Source organism: Theropithecus gelada, chromosome 12 (genome assembly GCF_003255815.1).
Source record: "Theropithecus gelada isolate Dixy chromosome 12, Tgel_1.0, whole genome shotgun sequence".
In the NCBI taxonomy this organism is placed as follows: Eukaryota; Metazoa; Chordata; class Mammalia; order Primates; family Cercopithecidae; genus Theropithecus; species Theropithecus gelada.
The window spans coordinates 51,283,515-51,308,561 of record NC_037680.1 but is presented as its reverse complement, the minus strand read 5'-3'; the positions used below and the strand labels follow the sequence as shown (position 1 = coordinate 51,308,561).

At 37.6% G+C, this 25,047-nt stretch overlaps 1 protein-coding gene across 3 annotated transcripts in view; it reads left to right on the top strand.

The window, feature by feature from the left end:
• CHN1 (chimerin 1) overlaps positions 1-25,047 on the top strand; it is a 200,155-nt gene that overhangs the window by 67,634 nt on the left and 107,474 nt on the right. For all 3 annotated transcript variants that reach the window (XM_025405372.1, XM_025405368.1, XM_025405367.1), the window contains 2 exons: positions 15,847-15,874; positions 19,276-19,389. Coding sequence is in view for 2 of the 3 variants with exons in the window: in XM_025405367.1 (XP_025261152.1) it covers positions 15,847-15,874; positions 19,276-19,389 (142 nt within the window). In the remaining variant the exon portion in view is untranslated. The remainder of the gene's footprint in view (positions 1-15,846; positions 15,875-19,275; positions 19,390-25,047) is intronic.

Here is a 25,047-nt window from a genome sequence, read left to right as displayed (position 1 = left end):
CTCTCCTAATCTTCTCTTATGTCATACTTGCTTGGCAAAACTGCAACCCTATTGCTATCTCTGCCTATTCTGTACATTCTGCCAAGTAGCAGTATGGCTGGAGGACAATGAAATATTTCGGAATTTCTGAACTTCAAGTTGGTACTTAATGCTCCCTGTACTGCCTTTATTCATGTCACACCCTTTCTCTCTTCTCAAACCTCTAATACAGGGGTCCCCAACCCCCGTGCCATAGACTGGTACTGTCTTGTGGCCTGTTAGGTACTGGGCACCACAACAAGAGGTGAGCAGCAGGCAAGTGAAGCTTCATCTGTGTTTATAGCTACTCCCCATTGCTCACATTACTGCCTGAGCTCTGCCTCCTGTCAGATCAGTAGTGGCATTAGATTCTCATAGGAGTGTGACCCCTATTGTGAACTGCCCATGCAAGGAATCTAGGTTGCACACTTCTTATGAGAATCTAATGCCTGATGATATGTCACTGTCTCCCGTTATCCCCAGATGGGACTGTTTAGATGCAAGAAAACAAGCTCAGGGCTTCCACTGATTCTACATTATGATGCATCATATAATTATTTCATTATATATTACAATGTAATAATAATAGAAATAAAGTACACACTAAATGTAATGTGCGTGAATCATTCCAAAACCATCCCCTTACCTCTGACCCCGGTCTGTAGAAAAATTGTCTTCCACGAAACTGGTACCTGGTGCCAAAAAGGTTGGGGACCACTGCTCTGATACCTGACTCCCTCTCCTAATTTTCAGCTCATAATTTTATATCCTACTTTACCCCTGCTTTTTTTTTTTTTTTTTTTACTTTTAATATCTTTTTAAGATACAGAATCTTGCTGTGTTGTCTGGGCCATCAGAAGGGAACTTCCACAAACTCCCACCATCACATCCACCCAACCATCAGCGTTTGTGTCTGTATGCTCTGCATTCTTGCTTATCTTCATAGAAGATAACCAACTCTTCACTACACTGAACCTCATTTCCTCTCATCTACTTAAAGACATAATCCTAGCAATTCTGTCCTTTCCTCCGCCATCGACAGCTTTTCCCTTTCTACAAGATCGTTTTTGTCAGCCCACAAATATCCTATTATTTCTCCTATCTTAAAAAGTTCTCTTGACCCTGCTTTCTCTATTTGCCTCGCTCAATTTCTTTGCTTTCTTTTGTAGAAAATATTTCAAAGTGTTGTCTGTACTTGCTGTCTGCACTTAGACCTTTACCAACTGCCACTCCAAGCGGAACTGCTTTGGTGAGGTCAGCACTGACTTCCACATACATACAAATCTAATAGTTGGTTTTTCTCTCATCATCCCATTAGGAGCATCTGATACAAGTGATGACCTTCTCCGCCTTGATACATTTTCCTTACCTCGTTTCCAGGATACTACATTCTTTTGTTTTTTCTCTTGCCCCACAGTCTATTTCTCTGGTGCTACTTCAACCTGATCTCTTGATTTTGGGGTGCCCCCAAATCCTCTCCTCTTTTCTTCTCTACCTATATTTACTTTATTATGATCTTACCAGTTTCAGGTTTTAATGTGACTTACATTTCTTTATATGTCCAGTCCTTTCTCCCAAACACACACACATACACACGCACACACACACACATATACACACACACACATATATATCCAATTTCCTACTCTACATCCCCTCTCGTATGTCTAATAGACATCTCAAACAGAAATAGCATGTTCAGAACAGAACCTTCTATTACCACAGCCTTCCATATCTCAATTGATGGCAGTTACTTAATTCTAGTTGCCCAGATCAAAATTAGGAAATCATATTGGGTCTACCTTCAGAATATGTCCAGAATCCTAACTGTATTAGTCTGTTCTCATATTGCTATAAAGAAATGCCTGAGACTGGGTAATACACAGAGAAAGGAGATGTTTAATTGGCTCATAGTTCCACAGGCTATATAGGAAGCATGGCTTGGGAGGCCTCAGGAAACTTTTACTTGTGGTGAAAGGCAAAGCCAGAGCAGGCATCTTCACATGGCCATAGCAGGAGGAAGACAGAGAGCGGGCAGGCGCCACACACTTTTAAACAACCAGATGTTGTGAGAACTCTATCACAAGAACAATACCAGAGATCCAAATCCACCCCTATAATCCAATCACCTCCCACCAGTCCCCACCTCCAACACTGGGGATTTCAATTCAACAGGAGATTGGGTGGAGACACAGATCTAAACCATATCACTAACTTTTAGTAGTTACCTGTTTTCATGGCTACCAGTTGAGGATGAACTGTGGAAACTGAGATACTCAGCAAAATCCAGTCTTCCTTTCTTTGGAAACCTGGCTAGCCTAAATTTCCCCAGCCTCTTTTAGGTACTTATGTCAATTTGACAGTTTTCTCTAGTGGAGCAGACATTCACTTTAATGCTGGACCCATTAAAACTTTTTGCCAATTTAAATCCTGCTTGCATTCAGATAAAAACATCTCCACAAGGAGGTGGTGTAGCTACAAGATGGAGGGGATATGGATGTAGGACAGTTGTCTTGCCAACCTGAGTACATATACAGGAATGTTATATAAACAAGAAATAAACTTATGTTGTGTCTAGTTATTATATGTTTAGGTTGATTTGTCATAGTAAATTATCCTACCTTACCACACAGTAATCCCTCAGGAGGGTTACTGAGCTAGTTCTTAACTGATCTTTCCCCTCATAGTCTATTCCCAGCACAGAGTAATCTTTTTGAAACCACAGTCAGCTCATGTCACTCATCTGCTCAGAACTCTCCATTGGCTTTCCCTTTCACTCAGAGTAAAAGCCAAACCTTCACAATGCCTTATAAAGTTATCTCTAACTCATGTCTTACTACTTCCTTGCCTCCTCTTCCCTGCCCCCTTTCTGCTTCAGCCCCACCAGTCTTCATGCTCCTCAGATACAGCAGGTGTGATCCTTTCTCAGCCCTCCCGCTGACTCCTCTTCCTGGAATGTTCTCTCTGATACACACTTGGCTCATTCGTTCATATCCTTCAAATCTTCCCAGCGAGGCCCATTGTGACCACTATGTTAAGAATTATACTTTATCATCCCCCCAGCATTCCCAGTCTTTTCCTGTTCTACTTCGTCTTATCTTCACAACACTTTTTCCTTTTGTTACATGCTATATAGTTCACTTACTTATTATTGTTTATTGCTGTTTTCTCTTAATAGAATGGAAGCTCCATGCAGGTGGCAATTTTGGTCTGTTTTGTTTATCAGTATTTCCCAGGTTCCTGGAACAGTGCTTGACACATAGTAGGTGCTTAATAAAGACTTCTTAATTGAATGGATGGGAAGTACAGTGTGCTTGTTTTATACTTAGTCCTTTTTAGAGGACATGTTCTGCTCGGTGGGAGCATTGAGTTTGGCACAGGAGTGGGAGGAAAGCACTCTAATTGAAATTAGAATTTGGCCACTGGTAGCACTATGTGCTCACACAGCCTATTTTGGTTCCAAAAAAATAGATTCACATGCTCATATATCTTGGTGTTGTGATAATCTGTTATTTAACACTTATAATATGTTTTGCAGATAGAAGCATTTTATATGAATGCTGAGTGATAGCTGTGAATTATTGAAACCAACCATTTATTTAAAAATCATCCTATCACTCAAAGGCCTTTTTTTTTTTTTTTTGCTATATATTTCTTTTGAAGTGGTCTTTTAGTGCTATCTTTTGCTCCTGTTTAAAATTCAGCTGTAGTAAATTCCTATAATTGTTTGCTACCTAGGCATCCATCTTGAATATTAAGTTGGACTTTTTCATACCAGAAACAGGGCTTAGTCACCCTTGACACAGTTTCTATTTCCCTTCCCCCTGCCAGTTTCTTAATGTTGCCGATCCAGATATTTGCCTTATGCAGCCTCCTTTGTTGACCTCCCTTCGGGCCAGCTAGGTGCAACCTACTTGACTTGCCCCCTCTAACCCCCATACCCTGCATGGGCTGCCCAGATATGTCTCATTGACCACCTCTGAGTCCTAGCATGACTCCATGGAGCTCATGCTTGCTTTCTGTAAGCCCGCTGGTAACACCCTGGGTCGTAATAAAGTGCTTTGATCTCTTCCTTTCTCTCTTGTGATCTGACCTGCTGGTTGAGCATGCAGGTGGCTTCCTCACTTTTCTGGCATTTTGAGGTGTGCTGTCCTCTTCTCTGCAATAATCACCAAGTAATACACTGCTTCTGTTGTGTCATGCACTTTGCTTTTTTGTGTTTCCTTCTCTGTGTCTCACCTGACATATCCATACCTGACTCTCCTGGTCAGGGCTCTCCTAGAAAGTGGCTATCTTGGGAGAAATAAATTGGACACAGGTCAGACAAGAGCCACAAGTGTATCTGCTGGTATAAACAAGTTTCCTGTGAGAGGGACACCTGGTCATGGGTCAGAGACTTAGGCATTAGGCCATCAACTGGATAAAAAAGCATCCTGTGAAAGACAAGCTATGTACATCCGTGACCACCACTTCCCCTGGAACCCTGTTAGGGCCAGGCTTGAATTTATAGCCACTCTCCAGAGAGAGACTACCCCATCACTAAGAGGAAAACACACATCAGAGTTCACAAACAAGTAGTAAGATATGCATTGGAGTAAAAGTCTGTAGTATCCTAATGTAGACACACATTTGTAAAACTGAAGATCACAGTGACAATTCCAAAAGGAACTTCTTACCAGTTAAATAAACAGATTAGTAGTTTCCACACCTTAACCACTACTGGTTACTTGAATCTAAGGTAGGAAAGTAGTGAATACAAAGACGTTTGAATTATCAAACTCATGTATTATCCTTTTCCAATGCAGTCTGATTTTTTGAAAACTGAAAACCAAAAAAGTAATCTTAAGAAGCTGAGTTTTTCGCAAAAGTTTTTCTCAAGTTTTTTTCCTTTTTTTAAAATAGAGTCTCACTCTGTCACCCAGGCTGGAGTGCAGTGGCGCGATCTCAGCTCACTGCAACCTCCACCTCCTGAGTTGAAGTGATTCTTGTGCCTCAGCCTCCTGAGTAGCTGAGACTACAGGCACGGACCACCATGCGTGGCTAATTTTTGTATTTTTAGTAGAGGCAGGGTTTCACCATGTTGGCCAAGCTGGTCTTGAACTTCTGACCTCAGGTGATCTGCCTGCCTTGGCCTCCCAAAGGGCTAGGATTATAGACATCAGCCACCATGTCTGGACTTTGCAAGTTATTAAGTAGTATTTATAGAGTCTTAAAGAAAAAACTTTTAAATATTCTTTATTGAATTAGTAAAATTTGATCATAGTGAGCTAACTTACTTGGCATGCTGAAGGTTAATGGTTTTCTTTGAGAAAATGGAAAACACAATGAAAAACAAGCTGCATTTCTAGTTCTGGTAACTAGAATGATATAGCACTGAGTAGGAAGGCAGGTATCTGAAAGTCTGCCTTACTACAAATGGAGTAATAAAAGTAAAATAATCTGTGTAAGTTTCATAACATATCTGATTCTCATTTTCCTGATTTTTCACCTGTAAGTCACTTCCAACTCTATGTAGCTCTTTGATAAGTATTCCTCCACTTTGCTGTTACTCAGTTTTTTTCTTGAAGATTTTGTAAGTTTAAACTTTATTGATTTATTGTAAGTTGAAGCTTAGCTGTTACCATATTGATATTTTCTATGGCTTAAAGTGCAGTGAGAAAAATAATTTAGAAAACATAGTGAAATATGTGTTTCAATGGAAAACTGCATTGTCTGCATGCAGCACATTTTCCCAGGTTATCTGATTCTAGTCTTTCATTGGCTTTGGCTTATTTTAAACTCTGTAACTTGTAGGTAACTGGTAGTAATGCATTTATAGACATGTACATTTTGCCTTGTTCAGCGAAGGTTCAGTCATATACCTCTGCCATGCCTACCATTGTGGAAAAACTCATTTTGCCCTTATTTGCACATTCATTTCAAAATTTCTAATTTATAAATGTGTCTGTTCTTCAGATTATCTTTTGAACTGGTTATATCATCTGCCTGATCCCCTCATTAATGATTACAATTAAACTTTTAACGTGTTTATTTTTATATATGTATGAGTCATAATTTTCCTTTGTGAATTCTCTTTAAACAACAGATCCCTTACTTTGATTTTTTCACTTAAATATAACTGTATCTTAATATGATGAATAATTTATAAGAAACTTGTAAAGTTTGTTATTCAGTTCTAATTTTGATTTAAAATGTGATAGCAGTGTATATATAGAATTACTATGATTATTTTCCTAAGCCACGAGGCAGTGGCAGTGGCTTCTGTTTCTCTTCCTCCCTGCCCTTCCTCCTTCCTTACTTTAGTATAAGGAATTAAAATAGATCCAAAGCTAGAGTTGAATGCTAACTGACTTGCTAGCCTTTAATTCGGAATATAACTCTGTAGATAGCAAATATGAAGTGCATATTGTTCTTCCTTTTCCCTTTCTCCCTCTCCAGACAACTGAGCCATTTTGAAGTACAATGCAGAACCAAATCTTCAGTTGAGAATACTTATTTTTTTAATGTATAATCTTTATATACATATTCTCTAGGTTGTTACCTGAAAAAAAGTATTATTTTGTCAGTGTAGTCATATTGTTTTATGTATGTAATGTGCTAGCTTTTAAGAAGCATCATATAGACTTCCAGACTAGGTTTAAAATGCTAAATTGCCTGCCTATGTGTATCATTTTTCACAGGGTGAAGAAAGAAGATAATGATTCCTTTGATTTCTGACCAGATCACTACTGCTGTAGGCAAGAACAATGTTAAACATTTTTGAAATTTTATAAATGTTTTAGTGGCATTACCTGCAGAGTTTTGTTGTTGTGGTTTTTTGGGTTTTTTTTTTTTTTTTTGGACTACTGTCTTGAACTGTAGCCATGGAAAAAGTTTCCTTACTAAAAGAAATAACATTGTTAGGGAGAAGAGAAGGGAATTAACATTTATAATACTTTTATTGTTTATTTCTACTGTTTTCAAATTTCCTGTGGAGAGCAAAATACTTCTACATTAAAAAAGCTTTTATTGTCTTTGTTGAAAATAAGATATAAGAAGTCAGACTTTAATTTGAAAAAATACAATGTAGTGAATTAGATTAAAATGTTTATGTATGAGGAAAATAGGCCTAGCATGGTGGCTCACGCCTGTAATCATAACATTTTGGGAAGCCAAAGCAAGAGGATTGCTTGAGCCCAGGAGTTCAAGACCAGTCTTGGCAATGTGGCAAAATCCCATGTAAACCGAAAGTATGTGAGACAGGTCTTAATTAATTTAGAAAGTTTATTTTGACAGAGTTAAGGTCGTGTGCTTGGGAGGCAGGAGTCTGTGCCTTTCTCTAAAGATGATTGTGAGGGCATCAGTATTTAAAGGGGAAAGGGCAGATATTGAGGAAGGAGGAAGGAATTTCAAAAAGGTGTAGGTAGACAAGAGACAAATGGTTGCATTCTTGAGTCTTTGATCAGACTTTCACCAAATACACAATTTACCTTGCGAGGGGGAATAGGGCAATAGTCACTTATGCCTTTGTCTAGCTCAGTGAATCTGCATTTTTCCATCAGAGGAAGCAGTCAGACATGCATTTGTCTCAGGTTGGCACAGGAATGACTTGGAGTTCTGTCCTTTGTCCAGTACTTGTGAAAATAAGCTATCAATTTACATTACCAGGGTGAAAGTCAAGAGGATTAAATGAGAGGCAGGTTTGCCTGATGCAGTTCTCAGCTTGACTTTTCCCTTTGGCTTAGTGATTTGGGGGTCCTGATAATTTATTTTTCTTTCACACCCATCTCTACAAAATTTAAAAAAATAATCAGCTTGGTGTGGTGGCATGTGCCTGTAGTCCCAGCTACTCAGGGGTCTGAGGTAGGAGGATTGCTTGAGCCCCAGAATTCAAGGTTGCAGTGAGCTATGATCCCCACTGCACTCCAGCCTGGATGACAGAGTGAGACCTTGTCTCACAAAAGAAAAAAAAAATGAAAGTAGTTCATTGTGGGTAAAACTGCACAGTAAATGTTAATTTAATGAATTTCATTGATATTTTAAATATTGTAAAATGATCTGCTGTTCAGTTATTTATTGAATTCCTATATTGTACTATGTATTTTATACCACATTCAATAATGGTAGATTAACTTAAAGGTTTTTTTCTCCAGTGAAATAGCATGTAGCATTTATGCAAACCATGTTATTGTTAACAGAAAAACCAAACACTGTAAAATATTTTAAAATTCATTCTGAGCCAATATGAGTAACTAAGGCCCAGAGAACATTCTCAAGAGCTTGTAAGAAAATGTGCCTGAGGCAGCTGGGTTAGTTCACATTTATACATTTTAGGGAGACAGAAATTATGGGTAAAATCATAAATCCATACATGGAAGAACATTAGTTCAGCCTAAAGAGGTGGTATATCTTGAAGTGTTATAGTCATAGGTGGATTCAGATATTTTTTGATTGGCAGTTGGTTGAAAGAGTTAAACTTTGCTTAAAGACTTGAAGTCAATAGAAAGAAATGCTTGAGTTAAGGTAGAGGGAGTTGTGGAGACCAAGGTTCTTGTTATGTAGATGAAGCCTCTGGATAGTAGCCTTTGGAGAGAAAAGATGGTAAATGTCTCTTTTAGACCTTAAAGGTGTCACATTCTCATTTAATCACTCCTAGGTCCAGGAAAGACCTAGAAAGGGAAGGCCTGGATGTATTAATGGAAATTCTCCACAGTTGCAAATTCCCCCACAAGGGATGGCTTTGCAGGGCCTTTTCAAAGTATGTCAAAGAAATATATTTTGGGATAAAATATTTGTATCTCCTTTAGAATCTGCTATCTGTCATATGATACCATACCAGAGCTGGATTGGAATTTGGTATCTTATTGCCACAGTCTGTGTTGTCAGCCTTATGATCTCTATTTCAATGTTAATGCTGGTTAGTTGTGCCTAAACACCAAAAGGGAGGGGGGTATGAGGAGGTGTGTTCAACGTCTCTTCCCATCATGGCTAGAAATTCAGTTTTTCAGGTTTCTTTGGGGCCCCGTTTGGTCAAGAGGGAGTCCATTTAGGTGGTTGGAGACCTTAGGGTTTTTGTTTGTTTGTGTGGTAAAACATTTTATAGGTACCTTTTATTTTCAGTTAGAAATCATTTTTCTTCTCATTTTTCCTACCCATTTTATGGTATCATGAAAAAATGTTAACTACTAAATACAGAAAATTGGAGAAAGTGAAGCATATAATTCAATACAAGTACTCATTTTAAAACATATCTTAGTTACATTGAGTTCAACCAGTTTTAGTCTGTAAATAGTTTCTTATTAATTTATAAAACTTAGAAACAAGCATATAAATGTTTGTGTAAGCATAAAGGTGTTTTTCCTATAGCATGTAACACTTGAAATTCCTCATTTGATGTATTTGCAAGTAAATTAATTTGGGGTTATTAATAATCATTTTTATATCATGAATTCCTTAATTTAATTATCCAAGTAATGTTATATTGTCTCTGAGTTTGAAAAGACGATTCCAAATCACTGAAGTAATCATACCTTAGATATCAGCAAAACATCTAAATGCTATTGTAGAGGAAGAAAAACTTCTCTACCCTATTAGGTTCAGTAGCTGTGATTTTTGGACTATACTGACAAAAGGCAGATTAACAGGAGAAAAGGTTTATTTCATATGCACATGGAAAGGGAGATATCACAGAAAATAAGTGAAAACACCAAGAAGGCAGTTAGACTTGGGGGTTATATACCATTTTAACAAAGGGTGATAGAGATAAGAGACTAGACAAAGAAAAAGGGATTTGGGCTTGGCAGGGTGGTAAATTGTGGGAAGGAAATATGTAGTAGATAAGGATTTTTAGTAAGATTTGTTATGCAGACTCAGGTCATCTCAGGAGATTAGAATTGTCTGGAGTTGGTTTCCTCTTCCTAGTATGGTGGAAGAGTATGTCTTTACATTTCTTTACAAATGTAAATTTCTTTTACAAAAGGGAATTTATGCTATGTTTTTAGACAGAAAGGGGGAGTACAGAAAGCATCTATGTTTGATGCTTCTAAATTGCCTTCAGTTTAAAATAATTCTTTTTTTTGTTTTGTTTTGTTTTGTTTTTTTGAGACGGAGTCTCGCTCTGTCGCCCAGGCTGGAGTGCAACGGCATGATCCCGGCTTACTGCGAGCTCTGCCTCCCGGGTTCATGCCATTCTCCTGCCTTCGCCTCCTGAATAGCTGGGACTACAGGCACCTGCCATCATGCCATGCCTGGCTAATTTTTGTATTTTTAGTAGAGACAGGGTTTCACCGTGTTAGCCAGGATGGTCTTCATCTCATGATCCGCCTGCCTCAGCTTCCCAAAATGCTGGGATTACAGTGTGAGCCACTGCGCCCAGCTAAAATAATTCTTATGCCAATATACCATGTTTTAGGGTAGTGTATTGTGATCCCCTTTACTATCTAGACATGAGAGGAAAAAAATCTAAAGTTTTGATTGACATTTCAATTATAAAAATACAGTAAAGATGAAATTGGTGTGTGAATTTTATTTCTGATATAGTGCTTATTATATATAAAATGCTCTTAATTATCAGTGCTTACCTAATTTCCTTTAATTCAGAATTATTTTGGGTAAAGCAAATAATTATTTAGTAACATAAGGCCATAATCAATTGTTTTCTGAAGATGATTACGTAGGCAATTAATGGAAGCAGACTATGGACTTACTATAGGACTACTGAATAAATAATCAGCATTTCTTTTAGATTGGGAAATGTAGTGGATTGCCACACCATTTGCAGCCACCAATCTCACTACTGTCACCACTTACTTGTACTTGCCCAGGATTTTCCTTGGTAAGTAGAGTATTTTCAAAAACTCTCCTTTAACTTCAGTGCCATATACCTTCAACTACCTTCAAAGTTCTCATGATTTGAAGGAAAGGCCATGATCTCTTCTCAAAATGCTGGGAGACCCCATTCTAATGTGTCTCCAGCTTTGATATTAGGTTACACAAAAGCTAATCTTAATTTATATTGTTAAAGGTAATATTAGGTATATAATTAATGTATGAATACATTTTTCTTTAAGAGTTATGATATTATGGTCAAGATTAAAGTTCCTTTTATGCCTTTTCCTTGGCCCCCTCAGGTCTGTTCTCCACCCACTTTCCTTGAGGTAACAATTTGAATTTAGTATGCATACTTCCAGATCTCTATTTATGCCATAAATACATATCATGTGTATATGTGCTTTTTCCTAAATGGTGTCATTCTGTATTGTTATTTCATAATTTATGTTTGTATTCAATAGTTTGTCTTAATGATTTTGCCATATTAGTCCCGATAGATCTACATTATTCCTTCAAACTGTGTATGTTATTTATATTATAAATCAGGTTAGTTATTGCCCTATTGATGTATATTTAAAATATTTCTGTTTGTTTATGTATGAGTGAATGAATGAATTAATGAATGACAGGGTCTTACTCTGTCACTCAGGCTGAGAGTGCAGTGATGTGATCATGGCTCACTGCAGCCTCAACCTCCTGGGCTCAGGCAATCCTCTCCTCTCAGCCTTCTGACTAGCTAGGACTTCAGGCACGTGCCACCACCAAAAAAATATTTTTAAAATATTTTGTAGAGATGGGGGTCTTGCTATGTTGCTAGGCTAGCCTTGAGTTTGTGGCCTCAAGCAGTTCTTCTACCTTGATCTCCCAAAGTACTGGGATTACAGGCATGAGCCACCATGTCTGACTGCCCCATTTTAAAAATGACTATGTCAAGCCTGTAATCCCAGCACTTTGGGAGGCCGAGACAGGCGGATCACGAGGTCGAGATCGAGACCATCCTGGCTAACATGGTGAAACTCCGTCTCTACTAAAAAATACAAAAAACTAGCCAGGCGAGGTGGCGGGCGCCTGTAGTCCCAGCTACTCGGGAGGCTGAGGCAGAATGGTGTAAACCTGGGAGGCGAAGCTTGCAGTGAGCTTAGATCCGTCCACTGCACTCTAGCCTGGGCGACAGAGCGAGACTCCGTCTCAAAAAAAAATGACTATGAAGAGTGCATATGAGAACATTCTTATTCACGTTTTCATGTGTACATGTACACGTATATCTTCCTCTAGAGTAAATACTGAGCATCTTCACATTTTTAGTTGGAAAGAACACTGCTGAATGATTCTTTTGAGTAACATTTTATCATATAATGCTATAGAAAATTAATTCTCTAAGACTTAAACATTGAAATTTCATCTTCGTAAGCGAAGATTTATTCTCAAGCAGTTGCCTGACCCCACTCTATAAGCTCTGGACTAAAACTAGAATAGCCATCATCTGTAGCTGTAGGAGTCAGCTGGCATATTCTTAGTACATTGAGTTTTATGAGCAGAGAAATTATTATGGAACAAGGCCAAATCAGGTGGAACTCACCTCGGGAAGATAATAAATAACCTGACTACAACCTCACAGATAACAGAAGATTCATGAGGGATAAAGTATTATTTAAGTATATGATATGGTTTGGCTGTGTCCTCACCCAAATCTTATCTTGAATTGTAGTTCCCATAATCCCCATGTGTTGGGCGAGGGACCCGGTGGGAGGTAATTGAATCATGGGAGCAGTTACCTTCATGCTGTTCTCGTGATAGTGAGTGAGTTCTCACAAGATCTGATGGTTTTATAAGGGGCTTTTCCCTCTTTTGCTTGGCACTTCTCCTTGCTGCCGCCATATGAAGAAGGACCTGTTTGCTCCCCCTTCTGCCATGGTTGTAAGTTTCCTGAAACCTCCCCAGCCATGCGGAACTGTGAGTTAATTAAACCTCTTTCCTTTATAAATTACCCAGTTTCATCACGTATGTCTTTATTAACAGTGTGAGGATGAACTAATACGGTATAATTTTTATGAAAAGTTAAAATCATGACTCTCCTATAGATATGAAAATGAACACATGTTAAAAATTTATTTTACTCGTAAGATAGGAGAGAACTAGGTAGATGTTATAATCAGTTGAAAGGAAAATGCCAAAAACTCTTATATGGAGTCAAGGAATATTGAGATGAATTGCACATGGAGACAAAACTAGTTTTTCCACTCGGAGAGAAGGTAGGGGAAAAGTCAGTTCAACCACCAATATGCAGGAAAAAATGTATCTATTAGTTACCTACAACTTAGGCAGCACCAAAATAGCTCAGACACGAGGCACTGGGCTAGAATCTGATAAGCCAGTAGGGTATGCTATAGATTAGGTGTCCCCAGTCCCCAGGCCATGGACCAGTACCACTGTGTGGCCTGTTAGGAACCGGGCTGCACAGCAGGAGGTGAGTGGTAGGTGAGCCAGTGAAGCTTCATCTGCAGCCACTCCCCGTTGTTCACATTACTGCCTGAGCTCCGCCTCCTCTCAGATCAGCAGCCATATTAGACTCATGGGAATATGAACTGTATTGTGAACTGCACATGCCAGGGGACCTAAGTTGCATGCCCCTTATGAGAATCCAGTGCTTGATGATCTGTCACTGTCTCCTGTCACCCCCACATGGGACCGTCTAGTTGCAGGAAAACAAGCTCAGGGCTCCCACTGATTCTACATTGTGGTGAGTATATAATAATAATAGAAATAAAGTGCACCGTAAGTGCAATGTGCTTGAATCATCCTGAAACTATACCCCTACCCCTGCCCCGGTCCATGGAAAATTTGTTTTCCACAAAACCAGTCCCCGGTGCTAAAAATGTTGAGGATCACTGCTATAGATGAAGAACAATTTTTTATTGAAACAAAAGTTTTTCTATGCTGTGAGTAAATATATCAAGTTTGCTGAAAACAATACCAGACTTGGCACGCAAGCTATATGCAGAACTAAGGGAGAAGATCACTGAAAAGATAGGCTTTGAGTTGCTTTGGGAACTGCCATATTTAACCAAATTCACATGAGTCAGTGTTAAATAGACAGAGGGCGTGTTCCCTTTTTGCCATTCTTAAGAATCCCAATTGTGCCTTGAGTCCCACCGTTTGAACAAGTAACCTTGAATAAGTTACGTAATCTCTCGGATGCTCAGTTTCTCCACTACCATGATTCTGCAATCTCACTAGTTGGTGTATACCCAAAGGAAATGAAATTAATATGTTGATGAAATATCTGCACTCCCATGTTCATTGCAGCATTATTCATAGTATCCAAGATACGGAACCAACCTAAGTGTTCATCAGTTAATGAATGCATACAGAAAATGTGGTGTATAAATACATAATGGAATACTGTATATTCCATTTCAGTATACAGTGGAATACTGTTTATTTCAAATTGAATACAAAAGGAAGTCCTGTCATTTGCAACAATGGGGATGAACTTAGAGAACTTTATTTATGTTAAGTGAAACAAGGCAGGCCCAGAAAGACAAATACTGTATCATCTCACTTGTGGAATCTAAAAACGTTTAATTTGTAGTAGCAAGAAGTAGAATAGTGGTTATCAGTGGCAGAGGGAAGGAGAAGGAAAGAATGTGGTTGGGGAGGGAATTCAGGAGATACTGGTTAAAGGATACAAAATTTCATTTAGGTTGGAGGAATATGTTCAAGAGATCTACTGTACAACTTAATGACTATAGTTAATAACAATGTATTATATACTTGAAAATTGTTGAGGGTAACTTTTATGTGTTCTAACCACAAAAAAATAAGTATGTGAAGTAATGTGTGTTAGTTAGCTTGTTTTAGCCATCCTACAATATATACAAATATCACAACATCATGCCATATACCATAATACACCACACATACCCCTTTTATTTGTTAATTATAAGCACATTTAAAAGAAAAGGTGAATTTTGCCAAGAAAAATAAATAAAATGAGGATGATAGTACTATTTCATAAAAAGTAGAATAATTCCTCTTATTTTGAGGATTCAGTGATCTTTAAATGTAACTAAACGCGTAGCAAATAGCAAGAGCTCAATAACATAGTACGTGGTGTCATCAAAATACCTACTAGGGAAAAGCTTTTTTGTTGTTCCTGTGATTTTGTAGTCAGAGTTCGCATCTTGTCATTCAGGACTCAGTTTAAATGTCATCTCAGAGAGAGCTTTGCTAACCACCCAGCTTAATAAGTACCTCACTGGTCTTCCCTTTTGTTATCCACTCCTATTTTCATTACAGTATTTACTACTACTTTCTATTTTGTTTTTTAAACTTCTTTATTATCTGTCTGTCACTATTAGAATGTAAGTTCCGAACGAATTTTGGTCTTATATAGTACTGTGTCCCTGCAGGTAGAACAATGCCTGTCACATATTTGCTGTTCAGTGAGTGTATTTTGAATGAGTGGGGTACATGCCCTCAATCTTCCTGTGAAAATTCCTGGGCATTTATCTTGCTGGGGCTTTTCTTAGCTATAGCCAGCACGCATGCCCTGACAAGCTGTGGTGAGGGAAGAGATGATGGGAGAACAGAAGGGCAAGAGTATATGGAGATGCTAACAGAATGGAGAGTCTGGAGCAAAAGGGAGAGGAATAGCAGGGGAGGATGGAGGAGAAAGCTACAATTGAGTGTATCACAATTGTGGCTATATGTTTTGGGGTGTTATGTTTACTCTTGAATAAAGTGAAATTTTTTCAGCTCATTAGATTCTAGAAATTAAAGATAGTTTAGTCCAACTACATACACAGCATTTTATAAATAAGAAATAGGTCTGGAGAGATGAAGTGACCAGTCCAAATGGCACAGGTAACCTGCTGGTAGAACTGGGACTCCATACTCTGTTATTTGAATTCTTTTTTTAATATATGCTTTAGTTTGTCACATGCACAAAATGTTGAATTATGTTCTGCACATTTGCATTTTTACAAATATGCCTTTTTTTCCCTTCCCAATAGGTAGAAAACAGACCAAAGTATTATGGAAGAGAGTAAGTATGAATTATGAGAAATAATTTTATAGATTGGTATATGTAAAAGAGACAGGGTAAATGGATGCTTTTAAATGAAAGCAAGAGGAAGAAGTATTCAAGTTCGGTGGAGTGACATTTATTTCTTAAAAATTTCTAATGTGATCTAATTGGTGAACAATATAGACAATAAAGACAAGCATAAATAAGAAAATAGCATGGGAAAATGTACATGCAATAATGTTAAGGATGCAAACCATACAAGTAAATAATCTTAGATGTATATGAGAAAAATGTACATATTTGTGTTTTTCTGTACATGTATATTAGGCATATAGACATGTACATATGCACACATGTATGTACAGTGGGATGTGAGTGATTTATTCTATATATTTTTATTTTTCAGATTTTCTTAAATAGTATGCATTTATTATGAGAAAAATATAATTCATGCTACTGAGAAACAATTAATGTTAACAATTTGAAGTATTACTATCTGAAGAAATATTTTCCCCATGGATTTGAACCAAATTGAGATATTATACATACCATTTTATAGCCTGATTGTTACCATTTAAAATTGACAACGAGCATTTTTCTGTTTTGTGAAAAATGCAATGATTTTTAAAGTCCTTAATTTTTCAGGTTATTGAAAAACAGAAATGTAGCACTTTGAGGAAAAGAATAAAAATCACTCATAATCTCATCATTCCTCAAAATTGTTTTTTATGACTGGAGATCATATCAGATAAAAGTATACGTAACAAATATTTTTAAATTATTTCAAATTCTATATGTTTTCAGGACGTAGGAATGAATTACAGATGCACACCTATGAGTTGATGAAAGGGTGATTTCAAAATTAAGAACCACTGGTATTCTACAGTACAGTTGTATTGTAATTTATATAGTCATTCTTCTGCTTTTGGTGTTATAGGTTGCTTTTAAACTATACTATTGGAAGTAACACCATAGGAAACATCTCAGTACATGGGGTCTTGGGGAGTTAGAAATTTTTGATTAACTTGTGCAAATAGTTTTAAAATTCTTTAAATATATTGTCAAGTTTTGTTTCAGAATTTGTTTTCTTTTAAGTTAATTGAATTTTTTTTTTTTTTTTTTTTAAGATGGGGTTTCGCTCTTGTTGTCCAGGCTGGAGTGTAATGGTGCGATCTCCGTTCACTGTAACCTCCGCCTCCCGGGTTCTCCGCCTCCCGGGTTCAAGCGATTCTCCTGCCTCAGCCTCCCGGGTAACTGGGATTGCAGGCACCGCCACTACGCCCCATTAATTTTTTGTATTTTTAGTAGAGACGGGGTTTCACCATGTTCGTCAGACTGGTCTTGAACTCCTGACTTCAGGTGATCCACCCGTCTCGGCTTCCCAAAGTGTTGGGATTACAGGCATGAGCGACTGCACCCAGCCTGCAATGAGGTTTTAAAAATTACAAAACCTCCTGGGTTCAGGCGGTTCTCCTACCTCAGCCTCCCGAGTAGTTGGGACTACAGGCACCTGTCACCACACCCGGCTAATTTTTTGTGTTTTTAGTAGAGACGGGGTTTCACCATGTTGGCCAGGCTAGTCTCAAACTCCTGACCTCAGTTGATCCACCCGCCTTGGCTTTCCAAAATGCTGGGATTAGAGGCATGAGCTATTGTGCCTGGCCAGTTAATTGAATTTTTAAACAAATAGATAACTATATTTTACCAACTGTATTATTTGATATTATGTAAAGTTAAAATATATACCAATGTGCTAAATAGCAAGGGATAGGTTACCATCTCCTTGCTTCCAGCAGATTCAGAGCATTAGCCTTTGGACCTAGTTCTCAAAGATTGGGAAATTTATGGAGATAAGAAATTCAGGAGCCCATTGTAAACCTAGCTGTCATGATTTGAACATGCCTACTGTGAACTGTTTGAAGACTTAAACTGAGAGACTGAACCATCCCTATCAGGAAAAACTCCAGAAAATTTCCTCTTGTCCCTCATAATGTTCCTGAATTCTTAAAGTGCCATTTCATCGCCTTTTAAATGTATCATTCCAAATTCAAGTGACTATTGTTTCTTTAGTACCAGTAAAAGCTGCAAAATTTCTTCTGAGCAATGGGTCATTGTGGTTATTGTAGGGGAGGAAAGACTTTCCCTCTACCTCCTATGTTTGAGAGCTGGGTCTATGAAATAAGCAAACAGTGTGCAGATTAACAGGAGAGAAGGTATACAAATTTATTAATTTTTAATACTACTTGCATCACAGATGCAAGGGGCATCACAGAAAAAAATAAAGTGAATACCACTCCAAAAAGTGAGATTTGACAGTTTGTATGCCATCATAACGGGAATGGGAGGGAAGTTTCTGGCCATTGATGGGAAGGTAAATGGTAGTTTGTGACAGAGTTTGTCTGAGTAGGTTGTTGACTTTTAGTCTCCTCTCCTCTATAAGAGTCAGTCTTCCCTGGTTGCTGAAACTGATGGGAGGGCATTGATAACAATTGAGTTCCTTTTGGATGATCTGTCTTTAGGTAGATAGGGAGAGTCAGAGAAAGCCTGTCTCTGCATTTGTTATTTTTTAAGTGCCTTCAGCTCAAAATACTTGATACAGCAAAGTGGCGTATTTTGGGGTGACATGTCCTGAATTCCTTCATTATCTTTGAGTTATACAAGGACATATAGGTTCTTTGTAAATTGTAAATCGCTATACAAATGTAAGATGGTTTTTTATTTTTAATATGTGTCACCGACATTTTTTTTTCAGTGTTTTATGCCAGATTGTTATAGATTCATCTGTGTTTGTGTAAAGAGCATGTTATTTATGTTATTTATGTTTATTCTTTCTCTATTTTTCTGTGTTAATCAAAGATAAGGTTTTAGTAGGGAATGAAAACAAGTATTATACTTGTTTGCTTTGGGCTTGAGTGTTCAGTAACGCAGATTATGCACATTATTGGGCAATCATGCCAATTAAGGACAACCCAGGGTCCTGGAAAATTGCCAACATGGACTCAGAGCCAAAATTTTGGAGCAGTGCTACTAATGGGAAGAAAGGAAAATAGGATACATTTCTGGGTGGTTTTTTTTTTTTTTTTAAAGCAAGCCGTATGGTTAAATGGATACATAAGAAAGGAATTGTCCTCTTGAGAGAGGTGGTTGATCTTCCCTTAGATGGTTGTGGATTTTGATTCCATGGTTGTTAACTGGATTGGGTAGTCCTTTGGTGCTGTTCTTATCACCACAGAGAAGCTGGCTGGGGGCCAGGCCCAGAGAAACACAAGCATAGTTAAACCCAAGTGCTTCCCCTCCATTATGTGGCAGTACTTTGTCTAGAAAACAACAGGAGAAGGTGGTGGTAGTAGGATGTTGTTTTATCTTGTTTTATTGAAAAATGTAGAAAGCACAGTTTCTGAATAGACTTTGTTTCTTAGGTTTCATGGCATGATCTCCAGAGAAGCAGCCGACCAGCTCTTGATTGTGGCTGAGGGGAGCTACCTCATCCGGGAGAGCCAGCGGCAGCCAGGGACCTACACTTTGGCTTTAAGGTTGGTCATGGGCCTGCAATTACTACTGTGCTTTATTTAAAACTCTCTTAATAGAGGGCTTTCAATTTTAAAAGCATCCAGCATGTAATTGAATTGGTTCTTGTTTTCTTGGGATCTAATTACCATTTTAATAGCTTTGAGACCCTTTAAAAATTCCTCGTGAATGGTAGCACTCAGTAATTAAGAATAGAGAAACTTTAAAAAAATTTTTTTTTTTAAGACGGAATCTCACTCTTGCCAGGCTTTCAGTGGCATGATCTTGGCTCACTGCAACCTCCGCCTCCCGGGTTCAAGCGATTCTCCTGCCTCAGCTCCTGAGTAGCTGGGATTACAGGCATGTGCCAACACTCCCAGCTAATTTTTGCATTTTTAGTAGAGACGGGGTTTCACCATGTTGGCCAGTATGGTCTTGATCTCTTGGCCTTGTGGTTCACCCACCTCAGCCTCCCAAAGTCCTGGGATTATAGGCATGAACCACCACACCTGGCCTGAACAACTTTTAAAGCATTTTGTGGGAGCTGCTTCCTTCCATTCCATCTTACCCCTTCTTTACTGTTTGTCTAGCTTGTCAGCTTCCATCAATTTCTTGAATAAGGAAAGAGACCAAGAGAAAAGATCTTCATAACTTGTAAAGCTAAAGTCAGTGCCATCTCTCTTAGGTTGCCTTTTGGTTGGAGCAGTTTTTCTTGGGAGCTCTTGGCTCTTCCCTATCAGCTAATCTTCACTTAGTGTTTTGGCTGTTCTTAGCTTACAGTACAGTGCCCAGAAACAAATACTCCTGTTAATCCTGCAATAATAACCCAACAGTAAGAACAGTAATACAAGAGCATACTTATCCATTGTACTTACCTTATGCCAGGCCTCTAACCTCATTTAATCCTCACAACAACTCTGTGTATTGTTATTACCCCCCATTTTACAGATGAGGAAACAGACAACCTGGATGGAGATTGAGTAACTTGGTGAAGGTCACACATTTAATAAGTTGTATTGCTGCTATTTGAACCCAGATTGTCTGACTTCGGAGTCTTTGCTCTTAATTTTTCTACATTGCTGCCTCACCAAAGGCTTAGAGTAATTATCTGTTGTCTTTGTTCATCCCTTTATTTGTTCATTCATGTATACATTCATCTATTTGGAAAAGCAGAGACTTCTGAAGACAGAGATCAAATATATGAAATTTCTTTTGGTAGTCACAAATAGAGGATAGAAAGTTGATGTTAATGTTTAGGACTAACATGTCTAATTTCTTCTCCAATCACTTATACCTGTGTGAATGAGCAGGGCCTGCTCTGATTCCTGTCCACAAGATTTCATATTAATCTTTCTGTTAAATAGAAGGATGTAATTCAGTATTATTTCATACTGAATGCTGAAATAATTAAATACTTGGAGAATAGAGCTTGCCACAGGAGTTCATGGAAATTTGCTTTCTATGGTAAATTATAAAGTGTAAATTCCCCTTCAATTACTTAATTATACTGTTTTTTTCAGGTTTAAATTGTGGTATATAGGAAAAAAAATTCTGGTATGGTAATTCAAATACCTATTTAATTTATCATTAATTGAAATAGAAGACTGATTTGGGGCAAATCACAGAATTTCTTGAAGTTGGTTTCTTCATCTTTCTACTCCTAACATACTATAATTCTGGAATTCTTCACCACCGTATTTCCAAATAGTCTGGTCATCTGATTGTCTATGGTAAACAGCCTTGATGTAAATGCTGGTGGTCCAGAATAAGGAAGGAAGAAGGTGGGGTAAAATGAGAAACAGAAACTTCTCTTTCTTTCCCCTTGGTTGCCATTTCCCCTGCATTTCTCCAGGATCACATAGAAGTTATAAAACTTTAATTTGAACTCAATTTTTCCTAACTGCAAAATTCAGGTACTTTCACCACATTACACCACATTGCCTATCATCTTATATCTGTCACACAGTTTTCACCAGCTGATACCAGCAAATATTTGAAGGCTAAGGATTTAGTTTGGAGAAAAGTAGCACCTGGACCTTCCTATCTCTTTCTCATTCCCGCCTTCTTGCCCTCTCTCTTTCTACTCAGGGCTTTACATTTATAATCACTTCCCATCCACTTTGGCCCAGTAAATCTTGATGGTAATGTTTCAAATTCATATCTCTGGGGTAACTTACAGCCTTTCTTTTGTTACTGAAAATTACCATAAAATCATTACTTGGAAAAGAAATAATAGTGAGTAAAAGGGGGCTGTAATGGTCATAGATAGAGGAATTTTACTCATAATATACATTGAGTAATTTATGTGCCCAAATATGATTGACAGTTTCCTTGTTTTAAACTTATTGTATGGCTGAGAAGTGTTAGGCAAAATCTGAAATAGAAGTTATATAGATATATGTATTATTCTTATCTGATACTCGCATTTCACCTGATGATTCTCCCAGTTCACATCAGTTTGTTTTTAACATACACATAATCCATTAAGGGGTATCCAGTTTGTCTATTTTATACCCATCAGTGTTCTTTATGCATTTACTGTGTCAACTGGGGCCTCTAAAATTAGGAATAAGTCCTTGAACTTGATTCCTCGTAGACACCTCAATCTCAATATATCTAAAACTGAACTCAACGCTTTTCTCCCAAATATGCTGTGGTATCTATATTTCCTTTGTTAGCTGGTGACACTATTATCAGTCGATTCCATAAAACAGAAACCAAGAAATTATTTTCACTTTTTCTTTTAGGTATATTTTATTGTATATTTGTAAGGCCTGGCACTATTCATCTAGAGGCCCCTACCTTACATTATACCACACACTGTACTTCATATCAAATACATATTTTCTGCTGTTAAAATTGTGTAAAGATTTTATGTAAATTGCTTTTGAAATTAGCTTTAGTTTTATAATTTTCTTTTTTTGTGTTTTGGAGCCATATCTTTCATGTTTCATATTTTTTATATTTTTGTATTTCTCACTTTTCTTAGACCCTGGCAAGCCCTGGGTACTGTACCTGTATGATAATGATTAAGAGGACTTTTTCTTTCTTGCTCATGTCACACAGCCAAGTCCAACAATCTTATTTCTTAAGTATTTCTCAAAATTACCCCTCCTTTTCAACCCTAAGCCACTTCCTGGACTAGTTGAGTAACTGCCTAAGAAATATCTGTGTGTCCAGCTTCATCCCTCTGATGTATCCTCCCCAGTAATATAAATGATCCACCTGAAAATCCGATGGTGTGATCAGCGAGGTTGTAAGGTTAAGGAAGGCACAGAGTTTCAAAGAACACACCTCCCTCACACATTGGCATCTCTCCTTGACTTAAAAGGGACTAGCCCTCCACTGAGGACCCTAATGAATGCTATGAGGTGCTCTTTAGGGAAGTGTGTATTGTATGTGTGCTGTCACAATACCAACTATCTGCAGTCAGAAAAGAAGTTTTCACCATGTGGCATGTCAGGTGTTCTATGGGTGAGATATTTTTTGCTCTTCATTTGCATCTTCTTCCATGCCCCATCCAGCCTAAATTTTAGGCTGAGCCTTGTCTGGCTTTCCTACCTATGCTCATATTCATCTCTTGACTCAGGAAAAATGATTTTGACTCAGTGAAAGTTTGTCACACAGGGGAAGCATATAGACAGACATTTGCATGTTCAGAGTGTGTAGTTGTAAAGAAGATGCTAGCCAGGCACTTGGTTATGACTCATGAAGTGTTTCAAAGTGATTCTCAAATTTTCTGTATGCTGATTTTGACAACATTTGTATTCATTGTAGTTTAATGAGATATGGCAAATATCAGTTACAAGTAACCTAAAATAATTTAAGCAGTTTGATTGAAAACACATGGCTTTCATCATTTTAGAACTAATTATTTAAAAGATATGTTTTATAAGGCACTCTAGTTTTTCTCACTAAAAGAAAAAAATACTAGGTTGAGTTTGGACGTTTTCTATGGGCCATTTTTCTGGTTTACTATTCCTGACTTCTGCTGTTTCTGATCTGCTGTTAGACCCATCCATTGAGTTTTTAATGTCAAATACTATGTTATTTGGTTCCAGAATATTCATTTGATTTTTGGAAATAGTGAAGTTTAAGGAGGTGAAAAACCTTGTGGAGAGCTAATATGAGTGAATATATGAAATCTTTTAAATATTTGATATCTACTTTCTCATTGTCACCACTGTCCTGGATAAAAACCCAAACAATTTATGGGCATAAATGCAATCATAGCCCATTCAGAACTAATTTTTTTCCTGCTGTTTTTATCTAAACATTTTATTTTTGGGGGGATTGCTGTAAATGCCAAGAGGCCTTTACTAACTCAACAAATTTGTATCATTTTTATCCTAATGACTGTTTACTTTTCCTCCTTTAACAAAAATAATGCAAATAGGTGAATTATAGCCTAAAATTAAGATCTTTCTATTATTTCTCCTAAGTCATCCATGTATTGCAGAGCACATTTGCTTAGACTCTCCAAGAGTTTTCTTGGAAATTAAAAAAAAAAAAAAAAAAGAATTCTTTATCACTATTGGACATTTAATATGGCATAAGACTAAAGTTATGCATTAACTTTGACTTATTATTGGGCCCTCTGTCAATGTTGGCTCCCTTTGATATAAAATACCCCTTTTTCACAATGACTTGAGCTGCTAAATTAGTTCATTTTTACTAAGAAAAATAAATCTTGTGTGTATTTTACTAAAACTGGAAAAAGAAACATTTAAAATGTTAACAACTTAAAGAGGAACACTTTCTATGTAATGTATAGATTGAAAGAATAGAGGAAAATCAGAGAGAATAAGGAATTGAGATTTAAAAAAAAACTATCAGAAAAGAATTGCAGTTACCCACTCTCACTGTTAGAACTTTGGAAATGAAGTTGTAGTGTAGACTTTAGAATTAGACAAACCTGCATTCTAGTTGCCTGACCTTATTTTGTATATTTAACCTTTTCATGCTTTAGTTTCCTGTTTATAAAATGGGGATAATAATCCCAGTATATCTCAAAATAGACCCTTTAAAATTCTGTTATTAGCAGCATCCCACTTTCAAGAATCATATTCTGTATCAATTGAGATGCTTTCAGCCGCAAGTATTACCTGACATTCAAAATAAGCAAACTCTGCCCACTTAAACATAAGTTATTTAAGGTAATATCTCACATACTAAGTTCAGAAATGTAATAATAACATAGATGGTCAGTATTCTAGTGATGTTGTGAAGGACTTGTGATCTTTCTGTTTGTATTCATGGCCAGTCACAGCATCAGCTTCAGTCTAAGGTTGATTTTCCTGGTGGTCAAAAGGTGGCTGCCAGTGCAATCAGAATTGTAAGCTTTTTTGTTTATGCCCAGCAGGAGAGTGTAAGGGAACCTCTCTTCTCTCTTGCAGTATGCATCCTTTCCTTCAGGTTGATAAGGCTAGCATGAGTCTGCCTTTCCCATTCCTGGACCAATAACATCTCAGGGAAATGCATGTACTGACTGCTTGTCTAACCTAGCACCTGCTCCTAGAACTGGGAAATGAGTCAGCTTCTTCTGGAAGATAAGGCTTTGGAAGGAAGAATGAATGACCAAACAAAATCTGGTTTTCTTTTCTTGTTTTAAGTGAAGGAAGAAGGTTGGAGGAAGGAAGGGAACGTGTATACCGTTTAGATAGTTAACCATAGCCAAGTACAGG